The 20,290-nt window shown below is 35.2% G+C and overlaps 1 protein-coding gene across 3 annotated transcripts in view; it reads right to left on the reverse strand.

The window, feature by feature from the left end:
• The window catches only part of HYCC1 (hyccin PI4KA lipid kinase complex subunit 1), a 139,467-nt gene that overhangs the window by 25,702 nt on the left and 93,475 nt on the right, over positions 1-20,290 (reverse strand). Inside the window, exons 11-12 of one of the 3 annotated variants that reach the window (XM_049642903.1) lie at positions 15,206-15,501; positions 14,321-14,411 (exon numbers count right to left, since the gene is read on the reverse strand). The exons of 1 other annotated variant lie outside the window; for it this stretch is intronic. In XM_049642903.1, the coding sequence (XP_049498860.1) occupies positions 15,233-15,501 (269 nt within the window). In that variant the 3' untranslated portion in view covers positions 14,321-14,411; positions 15,206-15,232. Of the gene's footprint in view, positions 1-9,466; positions 14,412-15,205; positions 15,502-20,290 lie in introns of those variants that run through there. One more of the 3 variants, XR_007460263.1, reaches the window with a different exon arrangement.

Genomic DNA, 20,290 nt, shown 5'->3' on the forward strand with positions numbered 1-20,290 from the left:
TACATGAATTCAGCAAAGTTGCAGGATACAAAATCAATGTGCAGAAACCAGTTGCATTCTTATACACTAACAATGAAGCAACAGAAAGACAAATGAAGAAACTGATCCCATTCACAATTGCACCAAGAAGCATAAAATACCTAGGAATAAATCTAACCAAAGATGTAAAAGATCTGTATGCTGAAAACTATAGAAAGCTTATGCAGGTAATTGAAGAAGATATAAAGAAATGGAGAGACATTCCATGCTCATGGATTGGAAGAATAAATATTGTCAAAATGTCAATACTACCCAAAGCTATCTACACATTCAATGCAATCCCAATCAAAATTGCACCAGCATTCTTCTCGAAACTAGAACAAGCAATCCTAAAATTCATATGGAACCACAAAAGGCCCCGAATAGCCAAAGTAATTTTGAAGAAGAAGACCAAAGCAGGAGGCATCACAATCCCAGACTTTAGCCTCTACTACAAAGCTGTCATCATCAAGACAGCATGGTATTGGCATAAAAACAGACACATAGACCAATGGAATAGAATAGAAACCCCAGAACTAGACCCACAAATGTATGGCCAACTCATCTTTGACAAAGCAGGAAAGAACATCCAATGGAAAAAAGACAGTCTCTTTAACAAATGGTGCTGGGAGAACTGGACAGCAACATGCAGAAGGCTGAAACTAGACCACTTTCTCACACCATTCACAAAAATAAACTCAAAATGGATAAAGGACCTGAATGTGAGACAGGAAACCATCAAAACCTTAGAGGAGAAAGCAGGAAAAGACCTCTCTGACCTCAGCCGTAGCAATCTCTTACTCGGCACATCCCCAAAGGCAAGGGAATTAAAAGCAAAAGTGAATTACTGGGACCTTATGAAGATAAAAAGCTTCTGCACAGCAAAGGAAACAACCAACAAAACTAAAAGGCAGCCAACGGAATGGGAAAAGATATTTGCAAATGACATATCGGACAAAGGGCTAGTATCCAAAATCTATAAAGAGCTCATCAAACTCCACACCCGAAAAACAAATAACCCAGTGAAGAAATGGGCAGAAAACATGAATAGACACTTCTCTAAAGAAGACATCCGGATGGCCAACAGGCACATGAAAAGATGCTCAACGTCGCTCCTTGTCAGGGAAATACAAATCAAAACCACACTCAGATACCACCTCACGCCAGTCAGAGTGGCCAAAATGAAGAAATCAGGAGACTATAGATGCTGGAGAGGATGTGGAGAAACAGGAACCCTCTTGCACTGTTGGTGGGAATGCAAATTGGTGCAGCCGCTCTGGAAAGCAGTGTGGAGGTTCCTCAGAAAATTAAAAATAGACCTACCCTATGACCCAGCAATAGCACTGCTAGGAATTTATCCAAGGGATACAGGAGTACTGATGCATAGGGGCACCTGTACCCCAATGTTTATAGCGGCACTCTCAACAATAGCCAAATTATGGAAAGAGCCTAAATGTCCATCAACTGATGAATGGATAAAGAAATTGTGGTTTATATACACAATGGAATACTACGTGGCAATGAGAAAAAATGAAATATGGCCTTTTGTAGCAACATGGATGGAACTGGAGAGTGTGATGCTAAGTGAAATAAGCCATACAGAGAAAGACAGATACCATATGGTTTCACTCTTATGTGGATCCTGAGAAACATAACAGAAACCCATGGGGGAGGGGAAGGAAAGAAAAAAAAAAAAAAAAAAAGAGGTTAGAGTGGGAGAGAGCCAAAGCATAAGAGACTGTTAAAAACTGAGAACAAACTGAGGGTTGATGGGGGGTGGGAGGGAGGGCAGGGTGGGTGATGGGTAGTGAGGAGGGCACCTTTTGGGATGAGCACTGGGTGTTGTATGGAAACCAATTTGACAGTAAATTTCATATATTAAAAAATAAAAAAATAAAAAAATAAAAAACTGGCAATCCTATAAAGGAAGACATAGCTGAAGAATGTTTACTCACTTCTCTGCTGTGTTGTAAATCTCCAGGACAACCCACAGGTTCAGTGATTCAGAGGGACTCACAGGACTCAGCATATGGTCTTACTCATGGCTATGCTTTATTATAGCAGAAACATACAAAGCAAAATCAGCAAAGGGGAAAAGTGCATGGGGTAAAGTCCAGAGAAAACCAGGCATAAGCTTCTAAGAATCCTTTCCCTGTGGAATCACACAGGATGTGGAATTGTGATAACATATGTGAATTGTTGTCTGCCGTGAACACTCGTTAGACTTGTTGCCCAGGGTTTGTATTGGAAGTTGGTCATAGGTACCTTCTGCCTAGCACGTATCATAATTACAGACCCCCAGAAGGAAAGTAGGTGTTCAGCATAAGCCATGTTGTTTGTGTAAATAGCTTACACTTAGTAAGCTACCTTCTCAGTTAAAGAATGGTAGGAACATTCCCATATTCCAAATTCGCAGATGCTAGCCGAAGACCAACCTCGCAAGCAGGGCTTTCTAAGGATAGTGTCTTGGGCCTGCTGTGTTAATTCTTTTCTGCATACCTTCTCTCTGAGCTTTTTGTTCTTAGAGTCTTGTTTGCCTAAAAGTTCTTAGATGGCTTCAAACACTGGTTTAAAATAATTTTATCCCATGTCACTTGTTATCATTGAATGTTGCTGTGCTGTACAAGTGTCTGGTTATTTTTTCTTCTCTGTTGGACATTTAATTTGAAAACTTACAGAACTTGAGGCTTAAGATGATGGTTTCTTTGTTTGTTTGTTTTTTCCTCCCACCAGGGAGTATTTATTTGTTTATTACTGGGCACCTAGGGGATTACTTTAATTCAATTTTGGGAGCTGTTATGATTTGAGGTTTCACTGAATTCCCTTTGTATGTGTGTAGGGGGGGTTAGTGTAACTTCAAGTCACTTTTACTTCTCTGATGGAGCTTTATGGGGTCTAGAACCCAAGCATGGGAGTTTTCTAAGTTCTCTCTCATAACTTGGTAGGCACTATCCAAAATTTGTCTTCCTAGCCTCCCAAAGGTAGTAAAACCACTGTTTATCCCCCTCTAGAATCAGCGAATATTTCCACGTAAGAAATGGCCCTAATGATGGGCTTGCCTTTCTAGATTTTTATATTTTAAAAAGATTTTTTCCAGATTATCTGGTTGTCCATAGAAATTTTGATGTTAACTACATGGTTTGCCATTCCTGGAAGTGGAATTCCCCCTCTACCTTATTTCTTATGTAATAAGCTCCTTAGATGCAACATTTTGAGGAAAATCATGAAGGTGAATAGGGTGCTTAGCACTGCACACAGATATACAACATACAGGTAAGGCAAATCCAAATCCAGATTCACACTGCCCATTTTATGAGGAAAAATAGCGACCTCTCCATGAGAAAAGAGATTTAATTAAAATCAATCTGGTACTAACCAACTATTTGGTCACCCTAGGGCATGATATCTAAGGGTTGGTCCCTCCTGCTTTCAGACTAGGCTTTTAGCAGTAGCAGCCGTCAGAGTAGCCTTGATGAAAGAAGAGCCATATTGTTGAAGTCCATGTATAGCCCCAATCTTTCCAGGATAGCCACGTTGTTCATAAGCTGATTGAACATGGATTGAGGTATTTAAAAAAAAACAAAAAACTGTCAACATCTTCAGAATCAACTTGACCATCTGCTTATGAAGCATCTCCTTCACAATAGGGCCTTTGCTTAGTATTTATGTGGGAAATGATTATTCTTACCATATGAGCCCATTTTGAGAAGTCCAACCATACGTTTACATTTACAATTAGTCCAACCATGCCCAAATTTTATCACTCATCTTCCAAGGTTACTACCATGGAATTTACCACCTGGTCAACATGAGTCATAAAATGGTGTAGACCTAGAAATCTCACCTTCTGTGCAAAGCAGACAACAAAAAATACTGCCCACATTTATTCTCACTGTAAGGAGTTCCTTTTCTTACTGTCCTCCACACCATCATTGACTGACGTTGAAGTACCACAGTCTATTTCTACCTAGTACTAGCATACTGCGCAGTACCACTTGTATAACCAGACTCAATTTTTTCCTCCTTGGTGAACTGGGAAATATAGTGTTCTCTTGCATTATAAGTGTATAGTTCATGGATTTGCTTGCTTGCTCTTTTTTTTTTTTTTCTCCTTTCAAGCATCCTGCCTCATTAAATTCAACTTGATGGATTGTATATGGATATTGAAACAAGATTCTACACTAGAGTAGAATTGGAACAGAAGAGGAAGTGGTGACATGTTGTTCCTTAGGGTTATATTTTACAAGATTTGGAGAAGAAAATGTTAGTAAAAATTATAGTGTGGGGGCAAGATAGAAGTAGAAGCATCTCAGCTAAATGAGAAGAGTAAAAGTTTTAAGATAAATGAACTACGAGCCTTCATGAGGCAGTAGTGGACCTGGGATACAAAGTTAAATATACTTGTAGCTTCTATAAAAGGAAGCAAGTGAAATAAGAAGTGAGGATTTATAGTGTTGAAGTTAGGTCTTCCCTACTTAATTTTCTGAAAAGTATAGACATCACTCATGGATACCATAGATACACAGATACCATATATACATGAGATTCCTCATAAAATGGGCAATGTGAATCTGGATTTAGATTTGCCTTACCTGTCTTTATGTTGTATATCTGTGTGCACCCTATTCACCTTCATGATGAAAAGAAAAGAATCTGATAGAAGAAAAAAATAAATTTCAAATGCTAGACCAGAAATATCTTCATGCTATTCATTACTTTAAGTAAAAAACCCATGGTGTAATGTATCATAATTTGCTTCCCAAAGAACTTTTATGCAGATACACTTTAAAAAACCAAAGCAGTCAAGTTTTATAACTTTCACCTTTATCTCTGTGTGGATGTATGAAACAAAGGAGTTTCACATACTTCTCTTGAATCGAAGAAAAGTAACACAGATCTCCTATTTGCCACCCATTTACTGGATTGGATTCACATAGTATATAGTAAAACAAATCTTCATTTACTATCATATAATAGGTTTATACTAAACTAACACACAGGGCAATGGCCTAGTGTGGAAGAGTGTGAAGAGATAATTCTTGTGATGATGATTATGTTGGAGCACACACCAACTATGAGCCAAGTGTGATATAGGAGTCAAGAAGCTTCAAAAGAAATCTTTGATATCTTCAGTAGAGCCATAAGAAGTCACTAAGGGACATTATGAATATGCTGTGTTTATAATATTGACTTACAATTTGAATAGGGAGAGATAAACAGATCTGAAACCATCAGTGTCAATGTGACCCAGATAAGACTTTAGCCCACCTATGTCAACAGGACTTAGTTGTTTATTCCAGGAAATCTTTGCCTAGGAAAGACAGGATTGTAAACTAGGCAAACAAAAAACAAAGAGAAGCAGTCCCTAATTTTTTGTTTGTATAAGGAAATTCCTATAGGATGGAGACAATAATTTGCTTATCTGGACAAACAGCTGGCTTATCAAACAACAGTTTACCAAGACTTTTCAAGGCTCTTGCTTGCTGTGTCCACCAATCCTAAACCATTTCATTAACTTTGCCAAATCCAATCAGTTTTCTCTCTTGACAGACATGCCTCAAACCATTTGAGCACAGATCCCCAAGTTCTATCTATTACCTAATTTTCTGGCTCTGAAGCACAGCTATGCACATCAAGGCAGTGCACTCTCTTACTGCAGTCAGTTTTCATACTTAGTTTTACTTAATTAACAAGATCTCTTCAAGAAGTTTGTCCTTTCTCAACAACCTAAGTGTCCATTGATGGATGAATGGATGAAGAAAATGTATACAGCTAACTCTTGAACAATGAAGGGGTTAGGAGTGCTGACCTTCCCCATGCAGTCGAAAATCCACATATCACTTTTGAATTCCCCCAAATTTACTAATAGACTACTGTTGACCACAAATCTTACCAATAACATAAACAGGCAATTAACACATATTTTGTATATGTATTATGTACTGTATTCTTAAGATAAAGCAAGCTAGAAAAAAGAAAATGTTATTAAAGAAATCATAGGAAAGAAAGAATATGTTTATTGAAAAAATTTGCATATAGTAGATCCATGCAGTTCAAATCTGTGTTATTCAAGGGTCAACTGAATAACACACACACACACACACACACACACACACACACACACACACACAATAGAATATTATTCAGCCATAAAAAAAAGGACACCTTGCTATTTGCAACAACATGGATGGGCCCTGAGGACATTATGCTAAGTGAAATAAAGTCAGAAGGTGGGGATAAGAGAGGGTAGGCAAAATGGGTAAAGGGAATCAAAAGGTACAAACTTCCAGTTATAAAATAAATAAGCCCTGGGGATGTAATGTTCAGCATGATGCCAAAAGTTATTAATATTCTACTATATGTTTGAAAGTTGTGAACAGAGTAATCTTAAAAGTTCTCATCACAAGAGAAAAAAAAATCCTGTAACTATGTATGGTGGCAGATATTAACTAGATTTGTGATGATTATTTTGCAATATATACAAATATTTAATCATTATGGTACACGTGAAACTAGTATAATGTTATATGTCAATTATACCTCAACTTAAAAATTAATCTATCAATTAATTATTTTTTAAAAAGAAGTTTGTGGGGCGCCTGGGTGGCGCAGTCGGTTAAGCGTCCGACTTCAGCCAGGTCACGATCTCGCGGTCCGTGAGTTCGAGCCCCGCGTCAGGCTCTGGGCTGATGGCTCGGAGCCTGGAGCCTGTTTCCGATTCTGTGTCTCCCTCTCTCTCTGCCCCTCCCCCGTTCATGCTCTGTCTCTCTCTGTCCCAAAAATAAAAAAAATTAAAAAATGTTGAAAAAAAAAAAATTAAAAAAAATAAAAAAAAAAAATAAAGAAGTTTGTCTAAGGGCTCCTGGGTGGCTCAGTCAGTTTGGCGTCCAACTTCGGCTCAGGTCATGATCTCACAGTTTGAGTTTGAGCCCCGTGTCGGACTCTGTGCTGACAGCTCAGAGCCTGGATCCTGCTTTGGATTCTGTCTCCTTCTCTCTCTGCCCCTCCCCCACTTGTGCTCATGCACGCGGGCGCTCTCTCTCTGTCTCTCAAAAATAAATAAATGTAAAAAAAAAGTTTGTCTTTTTTTTTTCTTAAGTTTACTTATTTTGAAAGAGAGAAAGCACAAGTTGGAGAGGGACAGGGAAAGAGAGAATCCCAAGCAGGCTCTGCATTGTCAGCAGGGAGCCCGATGCAGGGTTCGAACTCACAAACCATGAGATCATGACCTGAGCCAAGATCAAGAGTTGGACGCTTAACTTACTGAGCCATTCAGATTCCCCCAAAAGAAGTTCATCTTTCTACAAACAACTACCAGAGACACAAAGATAATCAATTCATTTCTCTCAGCTACTAGGCCAAATGTTAAGTTTGTATAAGAATTAACTGAGGAACTTGTAAGAAATATAGGTTGCCATGCTTCACACTTCAGTTGTTTTGATTCAGGGGGATTAATACAAGGCCCCAGAATCTGTATTTTAAAAACCACAAGTTTTTTCTAATGCATGCTATATTTAGATCATGCTTAGAAAAATAATGCTTTCCTCCCTGCATACCAGCAAACATATGTGTATATGTATTATTGTATATATACACACATATATAATATATACACGTTATACACTTGCTATATATGTATATAGAAACTTACCATACATACAAAACACCCATATTAAATGTTCCACACACTTCTTATGAAAATGGGATCACACACACACACACACACACACACACACACACGTATGATATGTGTGTGTGTATGACATGATTTTTTTCAGGGAACATTATATAATACAATCTTTCTGAATCACCACATACAGATCTGCCTTGTTTTTAACAGCTACATTATATTCCACTATATGCAAGTACCATAATTTATCGAGTTCTTTATTATTGGTCATTTAGTTGCTTTGTTTTGTTTTGTTTTGTTTTTGCTATTATAAGCAATGCTGCAATGAATACCTTTACACATTTGTGCTAAAATTTCTGTAGAATATAAGGACTGGAATAGACACAGAAGAGTAGAATTGCTAGGTGGGAGGGTGTATGTATTTTAAAGTTGGATAGATCCTGCTGAATTGCTCAATGACTTAGTTGTATCAATTTACACTCCTGTGGTAAGTTAGCCGAAGATTGTTTTCCCCACACCTATACCAATACCAGTGTCAATCTCATTTTTATCTATCTGACACATAAAAAAAAATGACAAAATCTTAATTTGCATTTTACCATGTTTTTAACATCAGAATAATCAGCACTTGGTTTACCACCGAAACACAATTATCTAAAGTTCTACAAAACATATCACAATTTATTTTTGGAAAACTTTTGTTTTTATGTTAAAAATTAACTCTCTCACCTGTAAGACAGATGGGATGAATGAATTTCAAATATATGTCCACTATGTAGTATTTACTTAGTACCTCCTTTTACCAAGTAATACAAAAGGAAAGTGAGAGTCATAGAGCTGTGTTCAAGCCCTAGCTTTCCCACCCAGCAGCTATGTGACCTTGGGCAAGTCACCTGCCCTTTAGAGAGCTTCAGTTTCCTCTTTTGTAAAATGGGGATTCTACTCATTTTGTAGAATTGGTTTGAAGATGAAATGAGATTATAATTTTAATTATATATATTAGCTATTACCACTGCCACAATAACAATGCACGGGAAATTAGCAAATGACTAGAATTGTTTGTAAAGGCCTTTCTTAACAATTACAAAATAATTATATCAGTATTACCAAAGTCAGATTCTTTGAGATCAGTCAACGATTTATTGGGATTACTAAAGTCACTAGGAGAATATATATTTCATAGGGCTAATATACTGCTTACAACATCACTGTTGTGCTTCTCTCCAAATACTTTCCTAATAGTTCAGGAAACATTTCCCAAATTACATAGTTCTTTAGCTAAAATGGAATTAGCCAAATATACAATCAAATCAACTACACACCAGGAACTTCTTTTCAAGTTTCTAAGACAGTCTTGTTTCTAAGCACACACAATAAAGCAATTCAAGTAATGCCATAGAGATTTCCTAGAGCCAATAAATGAAATTCGAAAATTTTATAGTAGTATAATATATTAGAGACTCCATCCTTCATTCTTTCCCAAAACTAATCCCAACCTAACTCACACATTCCTTAAATGGCTCAATACCCACTATGCAAAAAGTCCTATGTTCAGAACTAGGGGCATAAAACCTCTGTACTCAAGAGATAAAGACTCATATTAAAGATAAAAGGGCAAAGTTTTATTATCTATATTTGCCTGTGCTTCTGGTTTGATAAATAATGAGTCAATGGCACATGACCTACGGAGCTCATTTTCTCTTGGATGGACACCAATGAACTTACTTCCTATCCTTGGGCTGTGTAAAACATACAGCTGGAAATGAGATGTCATTGTCCTATGGCTTACTCCCAAAAGTTCTCAATGGCTCAACTCACCTAAGTCTTCCTCCTTTAACTTTCTTCCTCCACATCATGACTTTTGCAAAAATTTATGATGATTTTTAATGAGTAAAATGATCTGGAAAACATATTTTTTCAGTTTTTATTTCAATAAAACAAGAGGCAACACTGCTGTATAAAGTACTGCATAAGGACATTTACACAAATATACAAAACTTCAAAAAACTAAACTCCAGTTTATTTCCATAGCCTTAAAAATGTAGAGAGCACATAAAAATATGCAAAGTCATAGTTTATTCTTTAGGAATGTAAACTCCTGGAATACAATTAGAAACAAGTACATTTACTATGAAAAGATTAGTATCACTACAGGATTAGAAATAAAGATAAGCAGTACACAAAAAACCCTACATAAGAGAAAGCAAAGGTATGCAAAATAAGATCTTGAGTTTACTAAAAGAAACTTCATATTAAGACACAGGTACTCTAGATCTCTGCTATAAAAAAACACAAAAACATCTTCCAAAATGTTCACTGCTAGTCTTTTTAGATATGCACAAGTTACAAAATACATAGGATAACATATTTATGTTCTCTGATAAAGAATTTAACAATATTGAACATAAATGTGAATAACTCAAGTACTGAGTATAATTTTACTAAGCAACTAATCTAAAAATATAAATTTCATGCTAAGTAAAGGACTAGAGAGTTTATATTTTTTATCCAAAGACTGGGAAGACACTATTATACATTTATTTCTATCTACAATGCTTAACTTAAGTGTCCATCAAATTATTCTTCTCTTTAATGGCTTTTTAAGAAACATTTTTTGTTATATTATTTATGATATAGATTTCCTTGATGTGCTTCCCTTTAACAAAGTGTAAATTTATTGTGCCTATAGAGTCAAATGTTAAAGTCTTATTTTAAATATCTATTTAAAATTATGTCTCAGAGTACAATTTTTTTCTCTATAATTTAAATGTAAAGGTTTTAACATTGTAATTTGAGTCTTCCAAAATAGGCAAAATCCCTTAAAACTGGTATCATTTTTATCTATTTTGGTTCAAAAAACCTATTTCCCTTTAACTTTTTGTTTTGTTTATTAAGCAGTTGCTTCATAATTGAAAAGGGCAACAAAATACTGCTTTTTCAAAACAAACTTTGTCATCATTTAAGGACTGAGAATTTCTACCCTTCAAATCTACAGAGCTGCCTCAAAAAGTTCCATGGTGGAGTACAAGGGGTTCCAGGGTGCTCACCTGTCCTAGGTCCTCTGGGGACACTCCCTTGAACTTGATTCCAAAGGCAAGTCCCTACTCAATTCCAAAGGCAAATGCTGGGACCTACCTTCACTAGAATACCCCAGGTAGTTGAGTAGTTGAAGAGTGAGAGGTTGGGTAATTTTAAGACTCCCTAATGGCTTAAAATGTGGAATGGAACTATCATTTTTGTTCAGATCCTTTGAACTATGGGGTGCAATTTCCCATTTGGGGCAGAATCCTTTTTGTGATAAAGATATAGAGGAGATCTGTGACCAAATGGTTACATTAGCATCTTTGTGAAAAAATGACCTAAAAAAGTCACCCCAACTTTAAAATCTGGAAAGCTGAGTAAGAGGGATAATTTTAGTTGTTACCATAGTTAGCATTTATCCAATATTTATAATTGCTATAAAAATTTTCAAATGTATAACCCTTATTTGAAATAGTATCAAAGGTGCTATTAAATAATTTTACTGTCAACATAACTTCCAGGAAATCAACTCGTGCAAATTACTTGAAACAAAAATTCAGAACCACTCCACTAAGTAAGCCTTCAGAGTTCTTTAAAGAATATACACATGAAGATTTGTTGTGCATTGTAAAAAACGGTGGTACCTCTTTCATACTTAAAATGGTAGGCATCTACAGCTCTGATTCCATTTATAGTTAATATGAAAAATATAAAATGTTATAATTTTATTGTAAAAATAAATGAAAATCATTAAAAATTTAGAAGTAAGGATCTAATAAGTGTCATAGACACTATTAAAAATTTATAAGCTATTAAAAACAATGAAGATTATAATATTTAGTATCTAACATATTTGATCTAGTGTTGTGAGACCACTGAAAATTCCAAATATTAGGTAGGTAATTTGTACTTTTGATACTCTCTTTTTAAACTTTAATGCACATAAAAATCACTTAAGGATCTTGTTAAAAGGCAGATTATGATTCGGTAGATTAAAAGTGGCTCTGAAATTCTACATCTTTAACAAGATGCCTAGTGATGCCAATGCTACTTACTGGTCCTCAGACTGTAGGAGTAGCAATGATCTAGAATAATACCAAAATGAGGTTCCATTACAGCAGTTGATCATTAAAATCTGATCTCTCATTTCTGCCAGCTGTTTCCTCAGATTTATTCTACAATGTTTCCTAAGCACTTGACTTGCTTAAAAGGCCAATCTTCTAAAATTAATTCTTAAGACTATTAATATTGTTAGTAGCTATATGCCTGAGGGAATTTTTTTGTTAAAGAATTAGAAAAAGACAAAAGGAAATTCACAGTGACATTTTACAAATATTTTAAATTGTACACAGGATTCCTGTTAAATTAATACAATATCAAGTTTCATGGTCTAGTCTTACCTTTTTTTTTTCTTTTTCTTTTTTAAACTACAGTTTATGGCAATAGATCTTATTCCATTTCTATTAGTGGAACTAAAAAACTCAAATTCACTTCTAATAAAAGCCATATTCTATTCAAGATTAATGAATGAAAACTAGTTCATGCTTTTTGAAGATTTAAATTTAAAATGGTAGCCAAAGCAGTTATGATCAAAACTGCATTCATAGCGTATGCTTTAGCACTCTTTAGGACATACAAATTTTTCACATTTGAGCTCTGCATAAGCAGGCACAAAAGGAAAACTAACATTTTCTGTGCAACTACAGCTAGGGACTGTGAATAAGGAAACCAGTGTGCATTAATAGTGAAGGAGACAAAGAGGGGACAGACAGGCCTTCCCTCCCAGTCAACTTACCCTTATCCTCAGCCCTGCTTTCTTTCTCTCCCCCTGAATTATTAGTTACGTACATTTGATTTACAGGGAGCCTTGACCACAGCTAAAAGGACGAGCACTAGCAAATACCACATTTTACATCTATCTAGAGGTCACACAGTTCTCTACAGCTACATACAAGTTTGTTTAGCTTCTGCCATATTGCCTTTTTTATTTTTATTTTTTGGTTGGGGCCAACTACATTGATTATTCTTTCTACCATGACAAGAACATTTAAACTAGGCCTGTTCACAAACAAATTATTTAACTTCTTTCATATTTTACAATTCTAAATTTAAGAGCACAAACATAAATAAACCTAAATTAATTACATAAATGTCCTTTGTCCATATTTCATTATGCTTTCTTTCATGACATTTTAGAGATGAAAAATTTACCTAATTTCCTTCATTTGCTGACAAACAATTCAATATTATATGGTTGACACCGGTGTCTTGAGAGCTGTGTTGCACGATTTACGATGATTTCCAGGAAGACTTCAATGATGTATACTTTGAATTCTAGGAAACCAAACTACCTAGGATTTCCAAAGTCAAGCAGCAGGGTAAGTCAGCTTCATGGCTGATTACGTTTTAGGAATTGAAAGGGATTTTCACCTGCTAAATCCAGATCAAATACTTCAAAACGACACATCTACTGGCAATCTGATTTTTATATAAAAATGTTCCAAAGATAACAACAGAAATCCCTCTACCCTTCCCCTGGAATTACATAATAGTCTAGGTACTGAGTTACGAGGCTTTTTCCAGTGCTTTATATAAATGATTCCACTAATCTTAAGGACAATCTGATTACAAACATTTTTATCAGGCACTTTTCATACACATCATTCTTGTTTTTTTAACATGCCTGATTTTCAGACTGCCCTGTTGTGCAGTCAGCGACAGAATTCCTGGAGTTGCACACTCTGCCTCCTTTCAAAAACAGCTCCCATGCATGAGATTCCCTTTTACGCTGAGGGCCAAACATACAACTACCAAAATAGGAGTTATTAAAAAATAAGAACTCACAACCTCACATGAGATGTCCCCAATTTGATCAGACAACTTGCCAAAATGTATTGTGACACTGACCATCTTAGACCATAGAAACAAATAAGAAAGAAAAAAAAAAGACTCAAATCAAGGGGGGAAAATACACCCAAGAAATAACAGAACCACGTTTGACCTTATTACAACCTACACGTTATTCCCTTCATAAGGTCAAGGTAGCCTTTAGAATTTAAGACACAAGGGCTCCCGTCTGGGACAGGGATGAAAGACGATGGGTGCTTTCATAAAGAAGCAGAGTCGTATTTCTAGATTCACTAGTTAGGTGGGAAAACTATTACAAATTAATCTGTAGACAAGGTAATGCTAATACTAGGAGGTCTCTGCTGACCTGATGGATGCTTCACTGGAAGTTCAGTCCTTTCAGAAACGTAAATAAGCTTTTCTTCTTGGAGACTACAAGCAGAAAACCTATTGGCATCTGTCCCAGGCCCACAGCCAACAGCAGATGATGGGTTATGTGGGACTGTGACACCACTGACTTGTTCAAAGGATTTACTGAATACAGTTGCAGCTGTCTTAGCCAAACCATGGCTACAAGGTTTAGGCAGAGATTGGCTGGTAGTTAATGTCAGTCTCTTCAAAGAGAGAAGCTCAAGATTCTCACTTTGTGCTCTCTGAGTTTGTTTTCGGGCAAAGTGGTCTTTGCAAGACTCCCCTGTGGTTTCTTTTTCTTTTCCTCCCGTTTTGCTTCCTCCTGACCGTCTCTGAGTCTTTCCTACACTTGTCTTGTTACTAGAATTGTTACTACTGTTTGATAAACCCGATTGGCTAGTACTAGACGCAGCCCGGGAATAAAATCCCTCGTCAACTTCAGATATCTCCATGAGTTCTTCTTGACCTGTTAATTCTGTATTTCCTAAACAAAGAAATAATAAAGATTAATTAATATTAAGTATCTTAAATAATTCTTATTTCATGATTAATACCAAGTCAATGATACTTTAAACTTTAGCATAATTACATAAAACAACCCATTATAGACCGAAATTAAAGGATAAATTGAAACATTGTATAAAATGTAAAAAATAGTTCATTGTAACTAAATAAGAGTAATTTAGAGTGTATTAAACAAAAAGCATGCCATAACACCCCCCGCCCCCCATGTTTTAAGAAAGATTTCTCTTCCAGTTCATGCAAAAGATCAGAAACAATTAAGGAAAATATCACACAGTAAAACTAGGGGTAAAGTCTCCCCAAGTAGCAAAGCAATATAAAATCGAAGCTCTTACCAAGGAACTTTAAAAAAATGGTATTAAGATATTTTATAGATTTTTTTAAAGGTTGCATTCTACATTCTAGATTATTTTACAAAGATGAAAAAAAATAGACCCTAAGTATCACAAGTTCAAACTTGTTAAAATTCTATATACATTATCCTTCAAATCAAAGATGTTAAAAATATAAAGATAAAATATAATTTTAGATCTCAAAATATAAGCAGAAAATTACTGTGGAAGTAATCTTCTGCCTTAGTTTTTATAACAGTTTATTCAGAGAAAATATAGGTACGACCATTCCAAAGAGCATTAGATCATTGAGAAATTGTGGTGCATAATTCATGCATTTTGATTATTAGATGACATGCAAAATTTCTGTGACTGTGCAACTGTTGCTTAAGACATGCAGCAGTGGCCCTGTGCCATGAGATACCTTGGAGGGCAGCTAGAAAGTGCTCTGCTAAAACTGCACTCTGCCAGGTGAGTTTATTCCATCCTCCATCATTTTTCTTACAGATTTTTGCCTCCTGATCTCTGGCAAGCCTTTGCTCTCAGTTCTAGGATCTGTGGCTGTTTCCTGCACACCCTGTATATGCTGAGCATCAATCTCTCCTAGTGTTCTGCCTTTTTCCCCATTCCCGGTTCTCTCTCCGGCCACATTTGTGACACTAATCTCAGGAATGACAAGGATGCCCAATTCACTGGTATCATTACTGTTGTCAGGTTGCTCTAGAATTGAAGATGATAAGACAAAATGATGGCTGAAAACAAAACAAACTAAAAATGCAAAACAAGAAAAACAAAAGATCCCAAACAAAAATTGGACAACTGAATGTTATGAATTAAGCCAAATATCTGCACTGTGGAAATTTCCATAATTTTCATTACTTTGACAGTACTGGAAACAGCAGGGTCATGTTCTTTAATTTTAAATGACAATGAAAAAACTCACGGAGCATCAATTCATGTTCTGCATTTTTTCACACACACATTTGACACGGACCATGAAACAGAAATTTTTTTGTAAATCAAAATAGAATTTCTATTGTTTAAAGATAGTATTGTAACCACTGGAACTTAGGTCAAGCCCTGGGCAAATGTTCCAGGATGTGCAGCCAAAACTCTGGCTCTTGTCAACATTAGGAACCAAGACACCTAGGAATTCCCCTTGTACATTTAAAATTCTATTTTTTTAATTAAATTACAATGAGGCTGACTTAATAAACTAAAAAATTGGGAAAATGATTATTCACTCATAATATCAAGGTTACTAATGCTGCAAGTCAGTTTTTATCTCACACACCAATCATTGTGTGCATTAGTAAATATTAATGCAGCTATAATACAATTAAATATTCTATTCCTTCAGATTTGTACTCACACCATAAATTTAGGTCAGCCTATAACAGTTCATTACTAAGCTGGAGAGAAATAAAAATGGATTGGAAAAACAACTTGGCTGTTGGTCCTTTATTCTGAAAATAGCCATTGTAATCAAAACAAAGGAATGGAACTCCTAACCAGCTAAAACTTGTAAACATTTTATTCTGTGTCTTAAATCACAAAGCATGGCTTTATTTAAAGTTGCCAAGGAAATATCTGTAATAAATGGAAAAAAATAACATAAATATATCTACCATGGGTCATAATGAAAATTAAAGTTCAAAACAACACAAGACTATGTAAAACAGTACATACTCTTAAAAAAACATGGAACACAAATCTGTTTGAGAGATACTACCTACTACTTTCAAATGTTCCTCATGATAGGATTATCAAGCTCCCATTCATGGTGCTAAAGCACGTGAAACAATAATAGGTAGTAAAAGAATGGAGGCCAGAGCCACATACTCTTAAGGGTCTCAAACTTTGCTACACACTGGTATCACCTGGGAGTCTTTAAGAACTACTCCTACCAGGCTCTCAAGCTAGACATTTTGATTTAATTAGTATGAGGTATGACCTAGACATTGGGATTTTTAAAAGGTCCTAGTGACTAGTGTGCAGCAAAGTTTGAGAACCAATGCTCTATTCTAACAAATTCTTTCAAATTTTGAAAACTTAAAGCAAAAGTTATTATGCATGTCCTAGGTACTTCATACCCAGCAGCAATACGCACTTCAGGAGGTCCTTGAAGCTTCATGTTACCCTGGGCTGGGGGGCCAATGTGCTGGTATAATAATTTCCCATTTACTTAGAGCTTCACAAACCTCTGACTAGAGGTTCTCTAAATGAAATGTTTATTTCCTAAACAGGCCAAAGCATGTTAGTGAGGTAGTTTTACCTCAATGAGATTAAAAAATTCCAACAGAGCCTATTTCCCCTTGCTAATAGCTATCTTCAAAGTAAAGGCAAGTAAAAATCTGAGGTAAATGCCAGAAGCCACTGCAACTGAGAGTAAAATCATCATGGCGCTGTTGGGTGACAGGCAAGACCTGTCCATTTATGTTATAGAAGCTTTTTCACAAAAGATCTATTAAAGGGACTATCTAGTCCAAAAAAATTATGAACTGTAGAAATATCCAGACATAGCAAAGCCAATGAATACTAAAATTTAACAAATTTTAAAAGATATTCATTGGTGGCCTAACAGAATAAAAAACAACACAACTTACATTTGAACGGCAGTAAACAGTTTTTTTTAGAGTATTTGGGTATATTATTCAATTATATTCTCTCCCATTTACAGACAAGGAAACTGAAGTTCAGAAAGAGTTAACTATTCAGCGGGTGAGCTAAACAGCAAAATCTTTTGACTCCAAATGTCAATTCTAACATACTATAGTCTAACTCTAACATATTATAGTCTAACTCTTCAATTCATTCAAAATCAATTTGAGTTAAATTCTCAGGAAAATTACAGAATAAAGATAACTACATAACTCCAACATTTGCTACATGATTTTGCTCTCTATTTTTTCTCCAGTTTCTTCCCCCACATGTGACCCAATCCCCCGGAACACGCTTTCTTACCAGTCTTGCTATTCCCTAGACCTGGAATGCTCTTTCCCACATAGCTACTTCCATGGCTCATCTCCTTACTTCTTTCAGGTCTTTTCTCAAAAATGTCCTTCTCAGTGAAACCTTCCCTGATCATCCCATCAAGTTTCAATGTCCCCCATATTTCATACACTCTCTTCTCTACTTTGTTTATTCTCAGCACTTAATCACTCTCTAATACAATTATTTATGTATCATGTCCCACGAGGGCAGGGACTTTTGTCTGGTCACTCCTGCATACCTTGTACCTGAGAAAGTAGCTTGCATATAGTTGGTGCCCAATTAACATTTGCTTGATAAATTAAATGAATGTCCTGTTACATGGTGATATTATTATTAAAAACAATAAAGGTGAAAAATCATGGAGAAGACATGACAAAGGTAAACTAGGAAAGTGTTACCTGACTACATAAAAAGAAAAAAATTATATACAGCTTATGCTAATAAGAATTTTTACATGGCAGAGAAAAGCAAAGTCTCTTTTGGAAAAGTGAAGTAGCCGTTTCTAAATGCAGGTTTAGTAAAATGCTTAATAATGTCCAAAATATACATTTTTTAAATTTACAGTTCATAATAAATCATATTATGCTCTAGATAAAAGAGCAAAGGAGAAGAAGTTAATCTTTCTTTAAGAAAATTAGAGAGGAGATGTTTTAAGGGAATAAAGGTATTAGAAAATAGAACATAATGTTTGAAAGCCCAGAATCTAATGTTAAATCTATGCAAAAGGTGTCATGGTTGTTCTATGCCTATAAAAAACAATACTTACATTTGACTTCAAATAATTCGAAAAGTTCAAAAAAGATCCAAAGAGAAATGTCTCAAAGAATAGTTTATTTGTATAACCTCTACAAACAGGTAAACTTCTCCCCACATACAGAAATAAGGAGAGTTAAAGAATACTTTAAAAGACATTTCCAAATTGGTTCTCAAAGTCACTCAAATCATTTCTCCCTATAAAATTTCTTCCAGCTTTGAGGAAAAAAAAAAAAGGTAAAACAAATTGCAAATATCATTAAAACTGATCACGAAAAGTTGTGTTTTCCCTCATATGTAATCTTATAATCCCAAATATCTATCCCATTACATCACTCATGAAGCTCCTTATCCTAGCTATAGCTTTTTTTTTTTTTTATGGCTTCCCTATTTACTAAAAGTGACAACTTAAATAAAGGAATATCATTTATCCATAGACTCTACACAGCTTTGTACTAAGACTACTTTGTAAGTCAAAAGGAATCTGGTTATGACCCAAGGCACTTACAGTATTTTATAAATATGTGTGAAAATAATAAAACAAGCCAAAGCTTTAAAAATTAACCTATCCTTTAAACATCTGCATCATGCCATTTTGACATTATGAAAAGTATTTTTGAGTAAGCTCTAAAATAAAGTGATATACATTCCTTTGCAATTTATAAGATATAAATATTTTAAATGTCATAATATATTTGAACAGCTTCATACCTTTTAATCCAGTCAGTTTATGTTTATAATTTATCCTATTCAGTAGAAGAAAAATGCTATCTATAGTCATTAAGCTATTCATTGCAGTGTTATCTATAATAGCAAAAAGTTAGAAACAAATTATTTAACATGTTAAGGAAATGGTTGAATAAATGATGGAATATCAAGTCAATGTGGTATTATGTAGCCATTAAAACAACTGGACTTACTAGGAGAACTTAGGAAAATGCTTGACAACATTAAATGAACAAAAGCAAAACATCAAAAATTTTAAATAGAGCACAACTATGAAAAATACATATACATATGGAAAAACCTATAAAATGATAATTCTTTAAGAATTGGGATTATAAGTGAATATCCCTCTACTCAGTTTACTATCATGTTGTTACAGTGTTTTTCAAAAAAAGAAGGAATGAATTGCTCAGTCTATACTATAAATTTCTTTATCATTCATTCACTCACTTATGCATTCAACTACTATGTATTGAGCACCTATTATATGCCAGACAATGTTTTAGATGCTGGGGATACAATGGCCAACCAAAGACCCTGCCCTCCCAGAGCCTACACTACAGTATGGGAATTAAGGAAACAACAGAATTTTAGATGGAAAATGCAGTGAAGAAAATAAGCATAATGGGAAAGAGTAAAGGAGGATGGTAGGGGAGAAAGTCTACTTAAGATGAATGGTCTGGGGAGACCTCTTTGAGAAAGGGATATTTGAGATGTGATCTGAATGATGAAAAGTCACTGTCTACATAATGATGTGGAAGAAGACAGTTCAAGCTGGCACTTTCTTCTCATCTTTCAAACCTCAGCTCAAATATCTCAAATTACTAGTATGAACCTCCTAAGACAGAAATGGCTTAGTGTGTTGAAGAATTAGAAAGTAAGATGAGTCTGGTCTTCACTTCAGGTCAAAGTGATAGGCAAGATACCATATCACCTATGCCAAAGTGTAGACCTTGTATTTTGTTCTGATTGCAATGGGCAGCCATTGACAGGTACACAGATACACTGTGTGTATTTTATTAGCATTTCTTATCAA

Source organism: Panthera uncia, chromosome A2 (genome assembly GCF_023721935.1).
Source record: "Panthera uncia isolate 11264 chromosome A2, Puncia_PCG_1.0, whole genome shotgun sequence".
NCBI classification, from domain to species: domain Eukaryota; kingdom Metazoa; phylum Chordata; class Mammalia; order Carnivora; family Felidae; genus Panthera; species Panthera uncia.